Source organism: Corvus kubaryi, unplaced genomic scaffold (genome assembly GCF_017639235.1).
Source record: "Corvus kubaryi isolate FWS band 111438036 unplaced genomic scaffold, C.kubaryi_AGA036_p1.0 37334, whole genome shotgun sequence".
Taxonomy (NCBI): domain Eukaryota; kingdom Metazoa; phylum Chordata; class Aves; order Passeriformes; family Corvidae; genus Corvus; species Corvus kubaryi.
In genome coordinates this window covers 14,679,519-14,694,731 of record NW_024581108.1, presented here as the reverse complement: position 1 = coordinate 14,694,731, position 15,213 = coordinate 14,679,519, and the positions used below count along the sequence as shown (strand labels likewise).

General features: G+C 36.2%; 1 protein-coding gene across 3 annotated transcripts in view; it reads right to left on the bottom strand.

The window, feature by feature from the left end:
- Positions 1-15,213, bottom strand: part of ZZZ3 (zinc finger ZZ-type containing 3) — a 56,618-nt gene that overhangs the window by 28,263 nt on the left and 13,142 nt on the right. For 2 of the 3 annotated variants that reach the window (XM_042030431.1, XM_042030434.1), the window contains exons 2-3: positions 4,897-5,050; positions 907-2,468 (exon numbers count right to left, since the gene is read on the bottom strand). In XM_042030431.1, coding sequence (XP_041886365.1) covers positions 907-2,417 — 1,511 coding nt within the window. In that variant the 5' untranslated portion in view covers positions 2,418-2,468; positions 4,897-5,050. Of the gene's footprint in view, positions 1-906; positions 2,469-4,896; positions 5,051-7,925; positions 8,036-15,213 lie in introns of those variants that run through there. The other variant, XM_042030432.1, reaches the window with a different exon arrangement.

Here is a 15,213-nt window from a genome sequence, read left to right as displayed (position 1 = left end):
CAGCCCTTCATATGAAGCAAACTGAAGATCATTTGCACTTGGCCTTTCAGAACTCACAACAACATAGAGAACACCTACTAAACAGCAAAACAGAGGAGTCAAAACAGCATTACAAAGACTATGAAATAAAAAACTGTGTCCTGATCTACCGCTTGAAGACAAATTTTCTCCATGTAAACTTTCTTCAGTGAATGGCCCTTTTGTTTCAAAAATCTCTTGCACAAGGTATAATTACCATAGTTCTACTTACAGACATTCAGATGATAAACATAAAAACAAGTTAAAGCTCTTTTATAATAGTAATAATCATCACCATTTGTACATGTCTATATTTACATATAAAGAATAAAAATAGCAATGTAGACATAATTTACTTTGGAGAAAGTTGCTGCATTTGATCAATTCATCTTCCTGAACACAATAATGCTGAGTTCTTTCCCATGACACTCTGAAAAAAGTATCTAACTTCAACTTCTATGTACAGCAGAATGATAATTGTATAAGCTGTATCTGCAGTGTCTACTGGATATACTGACAAACGACTGAAATCTAATTTAAAGTTTGGTTTCCTTTGGTTTTCCTTCCAGCTAGTTTTTAAGAGAAAATAAATAACAGATGCACTTTTAAACAAACAAAAAACCCGAAAAAACTTAAAAAAACTCAAGTTCTGGCTCAAGAATTCCAATTGCTAGAAATGTATAAACCACATTGCTGTACCATACTGCATATTAAATAGTTTAATTTTGTCTGAGGTAGAAACAAGAAAAATGAAGACTGAAGAGTATGAAAATTATAAAGCACTTAAATTTTTGTGAAGTATGTTAAATACTTTATGATTTTAGTAATAATAATATATTTTTGGTAAGAAACAAAAGCAGAATTCATGGTTACCATAGTTACACATACTCTTTGTTGTGTTTCAATGCCACATGATCTGATTCAAAGTAATACACATCAGGCTCTTCCTCATCCTCCTCTGCAGTGTGGATGTTGGCACTGTCTTTGGCAGATGGTACATATCCAGCAACAAGTCTAGACTCAGACAGCGGCTTTCTTAGTCCATCACTCCCATGATCCCCTGTATTACTATTTCTCTCTTTTTCATTCTGTTTGATTTCTTCAGACTTTTTGGGAGATCCATTGATATTATTAATACCTACAGGTACATTCTTTTCAGTAGGACTAAGATTATTTTCCTCAACCTGTCCATTTTCTCTACAAGGAGAGTTATTTTTAGTAGGGCTGCTTCTGGCAGGGGCAGCCCTTCGTGGTGAAGTTCTCAACGTGTATCTGTGTTCTTGAAGTTCCAACATATTTGTCATCTGAGCTGAAACACAGTTCAGCACTGAAGAATGTGGTTCAGGTTCACCTGAGATTGATGCACTGTCCTGGTGAGTATTCAGGTTGCTATTGGTGTTTTCAGCACACTGTTCCTTAGAGGCACTGCTATCTCCCACAACATCCACCTCCTCCTCCGAATCCCTTAACAAAGATGACTGGATTTCAGAAAAGGACCCTGTGGCTGGCTCATATGCCTGATTAGCATGCTCCTCAGGCAAACAGTCATTTATTGTTTTGTGGTCCTCTGACTTTACCTGTTCTTGAGAGTTTGTGCAAGGCACATAATGGTCTACAACACTGTCCTCTTTGCTGCTATTAAGCAACAACGAAGAATGGGCAAATGAGTTTCCATTTTCTGCTACTGTTTTGTCCTTGGGCGTACGGGAACCAGCACTGTTTTGCTTAGCATTCCCATCAAGCTGACAGTCATCACAGTTAAGAGAATTTGAGTCTCTCTCACCAACTCCATTGACAGTCTGATAACCTGCAACCTCTTCAACTACTGCAGAATTATTAAACCCTTCTGCACAGACATTCACCTTTTTAACTTCCCTTTTCTCACAATCATCCAATATAAGACATCGACAAGCTCGCTTAGTCCCTGTGGAGGCTGCATCACTGTCTGACACTAAGCTTTTATGCTCCAATGACTCCTTCTCTGCTTTAGCGGGCAAGTCTTCTTCAGAACTGTTGGGTGCCTCTGAACGTAGACAGCGCTTAATTCTTTTCAAAACTGGTGAAACAGGTTCTGCTTGTTTTTTTTCACTATTTTCCACAGTCTGCTTATCACCATTATCTTTTTCTGAAGTAGACAGCCCTCTCTTTCTAGGGCTCACCCATGACTCCCGAGCACTCTGTTGTTTCAGATCAGTAGTTCTGCCACCGTTGCTGCCCTTCTGAGTTTGCACAGACTCTGGCCTCTTCTTTGGTGACCTGGATCGGATTTGAGGATGGGGTGAGACTTCCTCCGGATGAGCAATACTACGGTTCCTTAATGTTCTACCACAAAAATTTTCATCCAAACCATTTAAACCCACTGTAGATCTTGTAACACGAGTAGATCGAGAAGCAGCCATACTATGGCGAGTCCCTAAAGTATGTTCATTGTGATCCACTCACTGGGAAACCTTCAAAAAAAATGTAAACAAAACAGTCAGAAAAAATACTTAAAAAACACCTAGACACACAGCAAATCTGAAGAATGTATTGTCTCAAATACACCAATGCAAAACTGAATAAGCCCATTCAATGTATTCACACTGCTTCTTTCTGTGGTATTTCTTTAGTGCATTAAATTTTTCCATCTCAGCTACAACGCAGCTGACTTGGTATTTGTGGTTATTCTGGCTTTAGTACTTGTGTGAGTGTTGCTCATATTTTTGCCTTATGTAAGGCTGGAATGTCCCAGTTAGTCTCTAGTTAGTAAAACACACTGGTTTTATGTATTGTACATATGTTACAATGTATTGGTATTATTATTTAAATTTGTCTGTTCTAGTAAAAGGTATGAGATTGTCTTCTCAATATCCCACAGTTTCCAGTTACATGGTTTCACAGACTAAGAAGTAAACCATTAAAATTGCATTTGCTTACTCAGTTGTTGCTTAAAGCAAAAACAAATCTCTCATAAATAAGAAAACAGAACTGCAATTCTAATTTATCAGGGAATTGAAAAAAAGTAAAGCACACCATTAAAAAATACTTACAGTTATTATTAGTAAAAATGAAATAAAACAAAATTTCTGTATCAGAATCATGAAATCATTCCAGCTGGAAAGGGCTTTGGAAGGCAATCCTATCCAACCTCCCATTCAAATGAACACGAGGCCTAAATTCAGATTTAGTTACATGGGACATTATCCAGCTGGGTATTGAAAAACACTGAGTACAGATATTCCACAGCTTCTCTGGGCAACCTGTTCCAGTATTTAACTGTCCTTAAATCAAAAACATTTTTTCTTATACCCAGGTGGGGCCTCTCCTACTTCTCTATCACTTATGACAACAAGAAGCCTGGTTCTATCAGTCATCTCCTCTGAGGTACTGGAAGGCTGTTTCCCAAGTCTCTTAGTTGGTGAGATGAATCATCACTCACATCAGATTTAAGTAAATTCAGGTTCAAAGGTAACTATGAAACGTCCCATTTCAGAGTGTCTGTATTTCACATTTCAGAGTGAAATGCAGGAGTACTTGACCTGCCCAGTATCTCAAAATAATTTTTAAGAGAAATTATTTCAGTCTTACCCTTCTATTCATTTAATCTTTAGAAGTTTAATGTGTCAAACTGCTTATCACCACAGATCTGTCATAATAGCCATGTTAATTGAATAGATTCACATTTGTGCATAATGGCATACCTTCCCTTTTTCATCTACCCTAATTCCAGATTACACATACCCGTACAACTGTGATATGATGTGAAGACTACAAATTTAAAATATGGAATCAAACCTTTCACACATTACTAAGAAATGCTGAAAATTACAAATGTAGAAAACTGTTTCAAGAAGTGTTTTTCATTTTCAGCAAAGAAGGAAAAAAAAAAGAACATAAATTCTCCCATATCTACTATTTTAAGTGTCGGATAGTCCTAGAAAAGAAAAGAGAATTGGACAAGACCAGTACACTCTCAACCAATACAATTCTGTTTAACAATTAGCAATATTTACTATATTGTATGTTTAGGAATTCATAATGCAAGCAGTATTTCTTAAGGAAAGCAATGTATCTTAAAAGTATTGCTTGGTGTAGTTCTGGACAGAACCGTAGAAGCAAGCACGTAATTTTGCGTACATGTGGTATAGCTCTATACACAACTGTGTACAACAGCACATCATTTTGTGCAACAAAGAAAAAAACAATTATAAAGTGAAAATTTCAAATGTTCTCAAAACTGCAATTTATTTGTGCTGCTACAACCCTCCTACTTGTTAGCTATTCCTGCTGCCTTACATGAATGCAGTTTGTATTCCTGAAAGTACATCTAAAGAGATGCTGCAGGACTTTCATTCTGTCCACTTAAAATTAAATAAGTGAGAGCTCTCCAACACACTCTGCCTTAAGAGAAAATATAAATAATACATCAAGCAGAAAATGGTCAAACATCAGCAGCTGATTGAAGACAGCAAAACACTATGTGTTTTCTATAATGGTTTTCATACCTATTTTCCACATGGATAAACTCGCCTGCATATTCTCCCTCTTTGCACAGAAGCTCAATACCATCTGGAGAGTGATCTCATTTGGGGTTGAACCCAAACATGAAAAACAGTGTTTATTTACATATTCCATTTCCCCTAGGTTGTTCTAATTAAAGCTAGCACACATTAGGGGTGAGTAACTGACATTTCAAATCAATACCAACAAAATAACCTAAACCAAATAGAAATGTATACTTTGGTTAGTAATTACTGCTGAACTCAGCAGACTTTAGAAATCTTATGCAAGAGAGAAATCTTTACTGATTTGCTGATATGATACTTTCTAAAGAACTATATCTTACATGACAAGATAAAAAAGTTATTATTTCCTTAGTACAAATGTAAAAAAACTTACCACTTCAAAACTAGAAGAAATATAAACTTCTGGCATTTCATGCAGCAGACTCTTACTGTACCACTCAAATAATATCAGTCAACATTTCTGATATCCATCATGTAATCCAAATGCTTTACTAGTTTATGCCATCACATTAACAAGATTTTGAAAACTGTTGAGAAAAAGACAAAGATATCAATAAAACATTTAAATTACTACACTGTAAACAAAGAAGAATGCAACAGGACATACAAAGAATAACAGCTTTTTAAAGAAGAAATTATCAATTTTAGAAGTGTCCTACATAAGGAAAGAACAATATGCTATATAGTAATTAAGTATGTGAAATGCTAATTTAGGTTTCAAATGTAAAATACCTTTTGTGGTAGTTTCTAAGTGATTCACTGTATCATACACTAAACGTGCAAGCAAATGAATTCACCAGAGTCGTGTTAGAGTGTTCAAATTTCAGACGGTATTTGAAGAGACACAAGAAAACAAATAGTGAAAGGTATTACTACAACTAATGAATTATGAAATGCATTGTCCAATGTATTTTATAATTAGATACACAGTTAATTTTAATTAACTGAGCAGAACTCTAAACTTATATTGGCTCCAAATCCTTGAATAACCTCCATCTATACAACAGGACTAAAACACTTTCTAGAGTTCACATTAAACCTATCCTTTATCCAAGGAAAACAATGTATAGCACCTCCTTTGTAGTGGAAGTGAAGTATTTTGGATACTGAAAGACAGAAATACATCTAGAGACCCAAAAGTCACACAATGCTTTCAGTCATCTCCACGTTAGGCATTTGCGCCAATGACCAAGTTACTACTTGAAAAAACATACCAGCAATCACCTTTAATTTCAGAACATCTAGTACTATGAAGGCACCATAATTCACTAAAGAATAGTGGTTATTGAAGCTTTCTTCATATTCTATTGACATAATAAAAGTGAGCTTATTTTCATCTTGACAGTTCAAAACTTCATGATGCAAAACACAAGCTGACAGGTTCCTCAGTATTCTTCATTCTACACAGTTTTTATATTTAGATTACTGGAAATTGTCTTTACTTTCAACCTAGTTAGGATTTCATACTGCTAAGAACAGCAAATTAATTCACCATTAAGTGGCCGATTCAAAATACAAACTGAGCTACGTAAGAGGAGAAGAGATTAATTACGTCTAATTGCAGTGAAATTCAGTAACAGATGATGTTTCTACAGTGATGCTACATGAAGTACCATAAATTCTATTATGTAGATAACTAAATCAAATCAGGTTTCATTTATGCAGTGGGATTTCTCAATTTAACAAACAGAGAACTAACATCATAATACCACAAATAAAGAATGGAAGAACAAGAAGGCAAAGACAACCACTTGAAAAATCCACATTGTCTAGAGACACCAAAACTATGACAGATTTTGACCAATTTTTGCAAAAGAACAACATACCTCAAAAAATACTAAAGCTCTGTAACTTTGGTAAAAATACAAAATACATTTGAACAAAAAATCATCCAAACAAAACACTTAAAATATAAGTGAGTCAATCAGAAGGTAGCCTAATCTCAACATTTTTAATTACTTTTACCAGTCCTAAGTAAAGAACATATGAATAAGTTGTTTCAGGAATGGCTGGAATTGTGATGTCAGTATTTTGTCAGATTTGTACACCTCATCTCTCCTGATTTTCTTTTGCCCAAAACAACCCTTTTTTACTCACAGTAGGAAAGACACAATCCCTGCTGTGTCTATGTGCCTTTGGGGACAGCTAAAGCATTTTAGACACAGCAAGAACATTGTGTAAATATCAAAGAGGAGAAACCAAAGTGGGTAAGAAAAGTTTTACCTAGTCAGGATTTTTTGTTTGGTAACAGTTGGCAGGGATGGAGGAGGGAATAATAATTTAAAAAAAACCAGGAAACTTTAATCAGGATACAGTGAAATGACTGCACCTCAATTATGCTTAAAACCTAGAAAACAACATTCACAGGGGCTTAACAAGTGAACAATTATATAATTTTTCCCAAAAGTTTCCATGGAAAAACTGTCTTGAAAATTAACTATTATTCCTTTACATTGCATAACCAACTACAATGACATTTTTCACTTAGAACAACCACATCTTCTGTGGCAGAGAAATTCAATGGAAGAGTAATTTAATGTTTCGGACATCACTCATTTTAGAAACTATTTATGAGCTGGAATTAGGAGTGCAAGGGAAACTAAATAAGCTTTTAGCTCTAAAAGCCTTTCTTCAGGGAACCATATCAACATTTAAGGAAGAATACTGGAATACTGCAATAAAGACTGCAAGTTTGACGAGTGATAATCAGCCAAGAAACGACACACTATGATTTGCAGAGCCCACTAAAAATTAAGAAGTTACAGGTTAAACAGAGTGTAATGCAGACAGAGCTGTGAAATAAGTAAGGGACTCTGAATTTGTCTCTTGTGGGAAAGGACCTCTGTAAGAAGCCAGTGAGCAAATGTTGCTGCTGAAACCATACCAGAAATGGTCACACACTAATCAGTAGGGACAATCTTCAGAGTGAGACTGAAGTTCAACTGCTTGCAGAAATTGTCTGTACATCTTACATGCAATCAAGAATTTCATGACAACATAGGATGTATTTCAGGGTATGCATTTTTGCATTAAGAACCCTTAAACTTACTCAGCTTTAGGCAAACTCTACCAAAACACACCATATTCACATTATCCTAGAATTTTTATTTAACTTAACCACAAGCCTATTTAGTAAAGTTACTGAATGCTGAACTGTGTGCATGAAACTTCTAGCAACAAACATTTACATAGAGATGAAACCCCAGTTAAAGACAGCAGAATGAGGAAAACCCTTCCTAAATATGCAGAATAACTGATTTTTTTACTGCATTACACTGGTACTGCCTGAGAGTCAAGTATGAGCCCAATTGTTTAAGGAATCCAGAAACATGGATACAGTTAAAAGTATGTTCCATGTGACCCTAAGCTAGAAAAGAGACAGTGAAAAGACTCAGTCAATACCTGAACGCACTGGGTGTATACCAGATCTGAAAGCAGCAAAGCAACCGAAGCCTCTACTGTACCTGTGGTGGAATTAAGTATTTGGAACTTAAGATGGATAAAATAACATTACACACAACATCAAACAAATAAAAAAATAACCGTGTACTGGGGGTGGGGGAGAACAGACTCTTGCAACAGAAGAAGTCTCCAATGGTTATTTGATGTCACTATTTCATGATAATGGGCAGTATTCTAAAGTCTTCCACAACAATTCAACCCTAGAAAACAGAACAGTGTGTTCATCTGATCTAGAGTATAACAAATCATCTTCATATTGAAGAGAAATAATTTATTCTCTTCTTGTTCTTCTGAGTCTCATCTATCAATCAGCATGCCCAGTGATAATACTGCAATGATAAAGATTCCAGCTCTTCCCAGTGTTCAGATATTGCATCTGTGGATATCTGATAGCAGGAGCACTCTCTAGTACCATACTTCAGTAAATCCCCAAATTACTTCAGAGACAACATCTGCTATTGGCAAAGTTACCATTTACAAGAGCAAATGTGACACACATATAGAATTGCTCAAAGTAATAAATAAAACTGATGGATCTCTGTGGTATAAAACAGCAGTTCTTCAGTTCTCTGCAGAGCAATGGAATGTTACTCAGAACAGTACATTTTTAAAAATTGAAAGCAGCAGATATTTATGCAAACAGAATCTAATCCCTTATTTGCCCAAGACAAAAAAATTAGCACCTCTGAAAAGATGAGAATCTACACAGACACGAGATTATCAAGATTTTGGATTATCTCCACATAGAAAATACATCACTTCCTAACATAGTATTACTAAATTAGGGACGAATTTCATTTAACAAATTATATTCAGCAGTCTATCACATCTAGAGTATGCCAGCATCTCTTCCCACACATACTGAGCTTCACATAACTACATTAGCAAGAAATCAGTTCTCTGGAAACAGCATTTTATCTTTCTGATTCTACATTACATCAAAACAAGCAGTACTTTCAAATGATAGAAATAACCTCCACCAAAAGACATTATGAAGATGTTACCCAAAATAATATATAACAATAAGCAGCCTAAAGCTATAATGAAAGCTTAAATGCAATAAAAATAAATAAACATTAATGGAACTATTCTGAGATTTCAGCTGTCTCTGACACAGTAAGATTATATTACATATGGTCAAAATATAGTCTGTCAGAATGGGACTACTTATATTAATCTTATATATAAAAGGCAAGTAAGATAAAGTAAAAGAAACAAAAGTAGAATAGCATGAAAAAATTATCAACAGGTTTTTAAAGCTAGCAAACTAGCAAGGGAAATGTTTTACTCAAAACTAAAACTGTGAAGAACCAGAATGGGTAGTTCAATATGCTATTTTTCTTCTTTAAAATAGATGAGTTCACTAGGCTAGACAAACCCATTCTTACGTAAGAGGAAAAAAATTCTTCAGAAAGAATCTTCTTGTGGAAAGCTATTTCTACTTCTTTCTGGAAGAAAAAAACCCCATAATGGCCAGGTAAAATTAATTGGTACTTAAATAATAGGATATATGAAAACAAACAAAAGCTCATCCTCCTCCTCTCCAACACTGTCTTATTCTTTCTCTAAAATCACAAAATATAAGAAAAAGGTTGAACCAGAAAGTTCTATGACAATGACCAGCAACGTACATCTGTTCCTTTGCACCCCTTCCACTCAGCAGTGTTATCAAAACTGCTGACAGCACTGGTATTTCTCACTCTTCTGGGATGCCTATATGAGGAAACTTACTGGGAGGATGGGTATGATATAGGCATCACCCCTCTTCCAGCCAGACATTCCAGGATAAGATTGCAAAATTACTTCACATAAAATTAAATATGAATTACACAAGTGTGACTTTACAGCAGAACTCTAGAAAAGCAACCACTATATCAAATTTCTTCTCTTTAAAGCCTGAAACACTTAAACTGCTTTCAGTTTCTTGTATCTTGGCCAAATTAGAGTTTGTGCTGAAATTATACATTGAGGCATCTGTCTCAGACTGATATTCCCACCCTGCTGTCTCTCTCCTGAATTCTCAGTCAAAATAATTACTCATTTCTGTGCACAAATATGGAAATTATTTTAAACCCTTCTTACTGCTTAAGACACATCTAACTGTTTCTTCAAGAAGGTTTTCTTCCTCCATATTTTGGACTAAGAAATTGGAATTCAGCATAGAGAAGCGTTTGCCTGAGAAAAAAAATCCTGGTGGAGCTGTGATGAAGGCAGGCTGAGGGGAATGCTAAATGTGAATCCACAGGTAAGGACAGCAGCTACACTAGCAAAATAAGTGGATGCTGACTGGAAAAAAGAGACAGACTGGAAATCCTGAAGAACTACTAGAAGACAGAAAGATCACAACTGTGAAGAAGGAAAACCGGAACTGGGAATAACTGCAAGGAAAAGGCAGAATCTGTGATTTTACCTAGTCCCAACTCACCTAAACGCATCACACTGCACTCATCCCAATTATTTGTCACAAATACCTGGGGCAACTCTGTCAACACAACTATTTGTGGAACTGTACTCTGAAATAACAATCCACAAATAGGTCAGAGTTGAAAATACCATCTTTTCTTCTTTTCCTTTCAGATGGCTCCAGATGAATAAATTTTTCCTGTGGGTCTATTAAAGAACAACGTGCTCAGCACAAGCATGGGATCACGTGGCCACAACAAAAGGTGAAGTTGTGAACTTTGTAAGGTGGTACCACAGCCCCTTGGAACAACAAACCACATTCCACACTTCAACATATCACCTGGTGTGTTCATCTTAACCATGTCATCTTAACAGAAAAATGCAAAAAATGATCATTTAATACAAATTGCACTTGTCCTGAATAAAGACAGTAGCTTTAAGTAAACACCCTACTTTACTGACTCATCTATAGTCAATAAAGTCACTGCTGTCTGATACAATTAACAAGAAAATTAAAACCAGACTATGTATATACCATGTCCCAATTAAAAAAACTATGCTTAGCCTCACTTAGTGGTCATCCCTCTGTATCCTTATCACCACACCTACCCAATCCACTTTATCATCCTAGGTGAAAGTCCCACTCTAAATTATAATATGCTTTTTTCATGTGAAACCATTCAATTGCTAATTAGCTGTCCTGTTATCCAAAGAATATCTCCTGTGCAAGATTACCAAAACATGTGACTAACATCTTTGAGATACATTAAATCACACAGGTTCTTGAAAAGCTCATTATAAAATTAATTACACTAACTTAATTACAGTAACCATTTATCAAACTGTTACTCTAGCAGAAGACTCCAATTGTATTTAATCTTTTAAACACAGAACACAGTTTCATATAAATAGAAAAAATACTATTTATTTCCCGAAGAAGTTATTATTACAACGCACAGAAGATACCTAGCATAAAAAGACATTGCTTTTTCCCATAGGTAGGTTGCAATTGTAAGAGGTTGTCAAGTACTTAATAATCCTGCTAGCAGTTTACAGATGAAAAGGAATGTGATGGAGAAAATCAGTGCTCCTTTACTTTTTCTTAAAAGCCTCAGGATAAACCAGTTTGCTCATTTTTGTAGAATATTACACTGGAAATTACTACTCTGTCTGATTTACTTTTGGAGCAGTGACTACAAACATGCTACCTTATGAAGTACACTGTAAAGTGCATATTGTATGAAATACTGTCTAGAACATATTTTTATCCCAGATGATTTTCAGTCAAGGGCATGCATTTGAAATGCACCAGCTAATACAGCTTTTTATATGCAAAATTACAGCATCAGCTCCATAAGCCCCAGAAGGCTCTCCCAATGACAAACTGATGTACAACTCAGAGCAGCACCACACACACACAACCAGGTGCTCTGCGTGGGTTGTGCTTGGAAGTGCTGCTGCATTGTACTAAAGCAAATCCAAACCCAGAGTTTAAAAGGGACACATGAGGCATGCAACAGTTCCTGTAAAACATTTTGAACGTTGTTTCAGAATTAAAATGTTTTCGTTCTAATTTTTTCTTCAAAATTTAAAATACACCCTCTCTCCCCAAAGAAAAAAAGTGAGAAGGCTGTTTTTCCCAGCTATCTCCATTCACGAAAACTGTTTTAACCACTTCTTTTCCATCTGATAATGCTTTTGCCTCAATCTAGGGAATACACATTATTCTATAAGCAAATCAGCAATGGGCTGGCTTTGTAGTCCTAAACATGGCACCATTCTGCCACACATCCCATCGAACCTCCAACGTTTTGAAAAATCCCATGTTCCTCCCTCTGGTCATATCCAAACCTCAAGGATGGTGTAGCGAATTCCGACCTATACATGCACTGACCAGACTGCTTGCAAACCATGTATAGCAAGTAACTACTGGGCTCAAATCCCCCTTAAAAAGGGGACTACAATTTTTGTGAAAGCTGCAAGCTCTCTACAGTTCTGAGATGTCTACTCTCAGCTAAACTTAGGGCGAGTTGCTACATTGGCCTAAGGATTCAAATATTACTTAGTGAAAACAGTAAACAAATAGAGGGACACCAAAATGGCTGATCTAAATCACATTCTAAATGCTTAAAACACATTCAGGACAGACTGGGGGCAGGAAGGCACCCAGAACTATCCTGAAATCCATGAAGAAAAACAAAAAAGCAGCCTGTCACTGCTATGCTATGGCCCTGCTGTGTCTTTTCACCAGATGCATTTTCATGCTCCCAGAATCACAGGCATCCCTTGGTACACCAGCTGATACTGAGTGTATAATCATAGCACCAGTCACCACCAACACACAGATGAGCTCTCACATGCAAGGGGCTCAGCAAAGTAATGAATAAGCTCATAAGCCAAGTATGCTTTAAACTTGAATTTAAACACAGCCTGCTACCATAGAATCACAGAATCATTTAGGCTGGAAAAGACCCTTAAGATTATTGTATCCAATTGTAAATAACTTGCCTTATGTCACTTTTTGACTGGCAGTTATTTTTAAGAGCCCCAGCTCTCTTAAATGCTCATTTGGCTCTATTACAACTGACTTTGACATATCAATAAAATTGTATTTACACCAAGTCGTTTCTCTGGTGAACAGCCAGAGAAACATCTATTATCTAAAGAAACTGTCTGAGATGCTACAGCTGTTGACATGTTTCAGTACTGTACTCTATGCTAGAACTTCAACACTGTGGCAGTTCTCAAAATAGTGATCTGCAGTAAAAAGCTATTCCTCCTTTGCCTTCCATATAGGAGATGGTTTCTTTTCATTGCCTCGTGCTGCAGTTTGGTCTAATACACAGCACAACTGCTACAGCCATATTTAGCCATACGTGACAGCTCTGCCATTGCAGACAGCCTTTCAAAGGAGTTTTGAGCACATTCCTGCTCTGTGAGCTGGATGTCAGCATCATCTACACCAAGAATACGCCTTTTTCCCCAGAAGTATTTGAAGGCAGACAAATTTTCTCCTAGTGCTTGGGCATCCTGACAAAACTGCCGATATTGGAACTTAAAAATGTTTTACAATTTATTCTTAGAAACTTTCTGAATTCTGCTTTGTAACTAACACTGAGCTTGTTAAGCAGAGAGGTTTCAATACCCCCCTACAGCCTGGCGTTCCCACTGTATGCTCAGTCTGTATTTAAGTTTTCTAAGTAAGAAGACTGTTATGTATATTTCAGTCTACTTGGCTTGGGAGTTTCCCCTGGCAAGTACTGAAGGTGTTTTAAGTGCATCAGGAACTGTGTTTTGTAAAAGCTTTTAAAGGAACAGTGAGCAGCTGCTTTCTGTTTTGCTGCTCTCCTGTCTTCAGGCACAGGAAACAAAACCTGCAATACGAACATTATCATATACACCTTCCTTTTAATCACAGCACATCTACTGCTAATAGAGGCCTTTATTTAAAAAAGCACTGACTTTATTGTAAGACTGCTCCCAGTTCAACTAGTACATTACCTATTTCTAGCTGTTTCTGTTTATATCCAACTACTTCCAGGTAGGATAGCTGGCCACAATTTCCTTGATTTAACAGTACATCGGTAGCCTGGTTTACTTTTTCAGTCTAATATATGAAATTCAAATAGAACTATGACTGCATCACATGTAATTTTGTTTTACTTGATTGCCATTCTGCTTTCCTCTCTTGCTGTGCTCAGAAGGCCTTTGTAGGCCAGTACATTCACTGATAAACAATACGCTGCTTTTTATTTCCTACAATTTCTGTGTTTTGTCTGGCCTATGCTTACAGTTCCAATTGGAAATACAAAAGAAGTTCTGCCTAGCCTACATTTACATTTAAAATTTCAGCCTTTTAGTTACTCTTACTTTCTCAGTATGAACATTTTTTTTATTTGAACATTTTGGCATTAAATTTAATTAATTGCCAATGTAATTGCCATGTAAGAATGCAGGGAGTTGTTTGTTCTTTTCCTACAGGTCTTTGCTTTTCCTGTGACCACTGACAAAGAACCTTTAGGTTTGCTCCACTTTCATTTTTTATCCAGATGCCGGCTTGCTCATAGGATTTGCAGTTCCTACAGCCCTTGCACAGTAAAAATTCAGGATAGTCTGATTCACAGTTCCTTGATCTTTCACAGTCACAAATTTATTCCCTTGAAAGATTAAGCCAGGAGAGTACAACTTTTCATACGGTACCACAATGCATCGGCTGTTTCTTCTCCAGGTATCTTATTAATGTGCTAAATATAAGTATTTTATAGATTCAAAATGTATTTGAAAGCATTTCTAAGACTTTACACTGTTACTGTAAACCTACCATTAACCTGTCAACACACTGCTGAAATACAACTACAGTTTACCCTACATATGCTTTTCTTTTGGCTTCCTTTATTCAACTTTGTGATATAAGGAATACCCAGATATTCTGCTTTGAATTTATTGTTCTTCAGGGTTTTGTTTTGCAACACTCAGTTTATGATTTCTTGCAACTACCTGAGACAATTTACTTTCAAAACTATGCTCACAGTTCAAGTATAAAATGAAAGACTGCCTATGAAGTGAAAAATTCATTCTGATTCTATTACCCTGTTCCACCAGCTGAATACTATACCAATGACTTTGTAAAGATCTCTCTTGATATTGAGATGTTGCACTACATTTCCAGAGCAAAAGGGACGTACTTATTACTGCCTAAGCACATGAGCATATCTGTCACCTATGCACAGACACTTGATTCCCTTTGCATGTTAATTGACTATTCACTTTCAAAACTTCTTCCTCATTAAATTTAAATGCAAATCAATTATGCTCAACATTATTA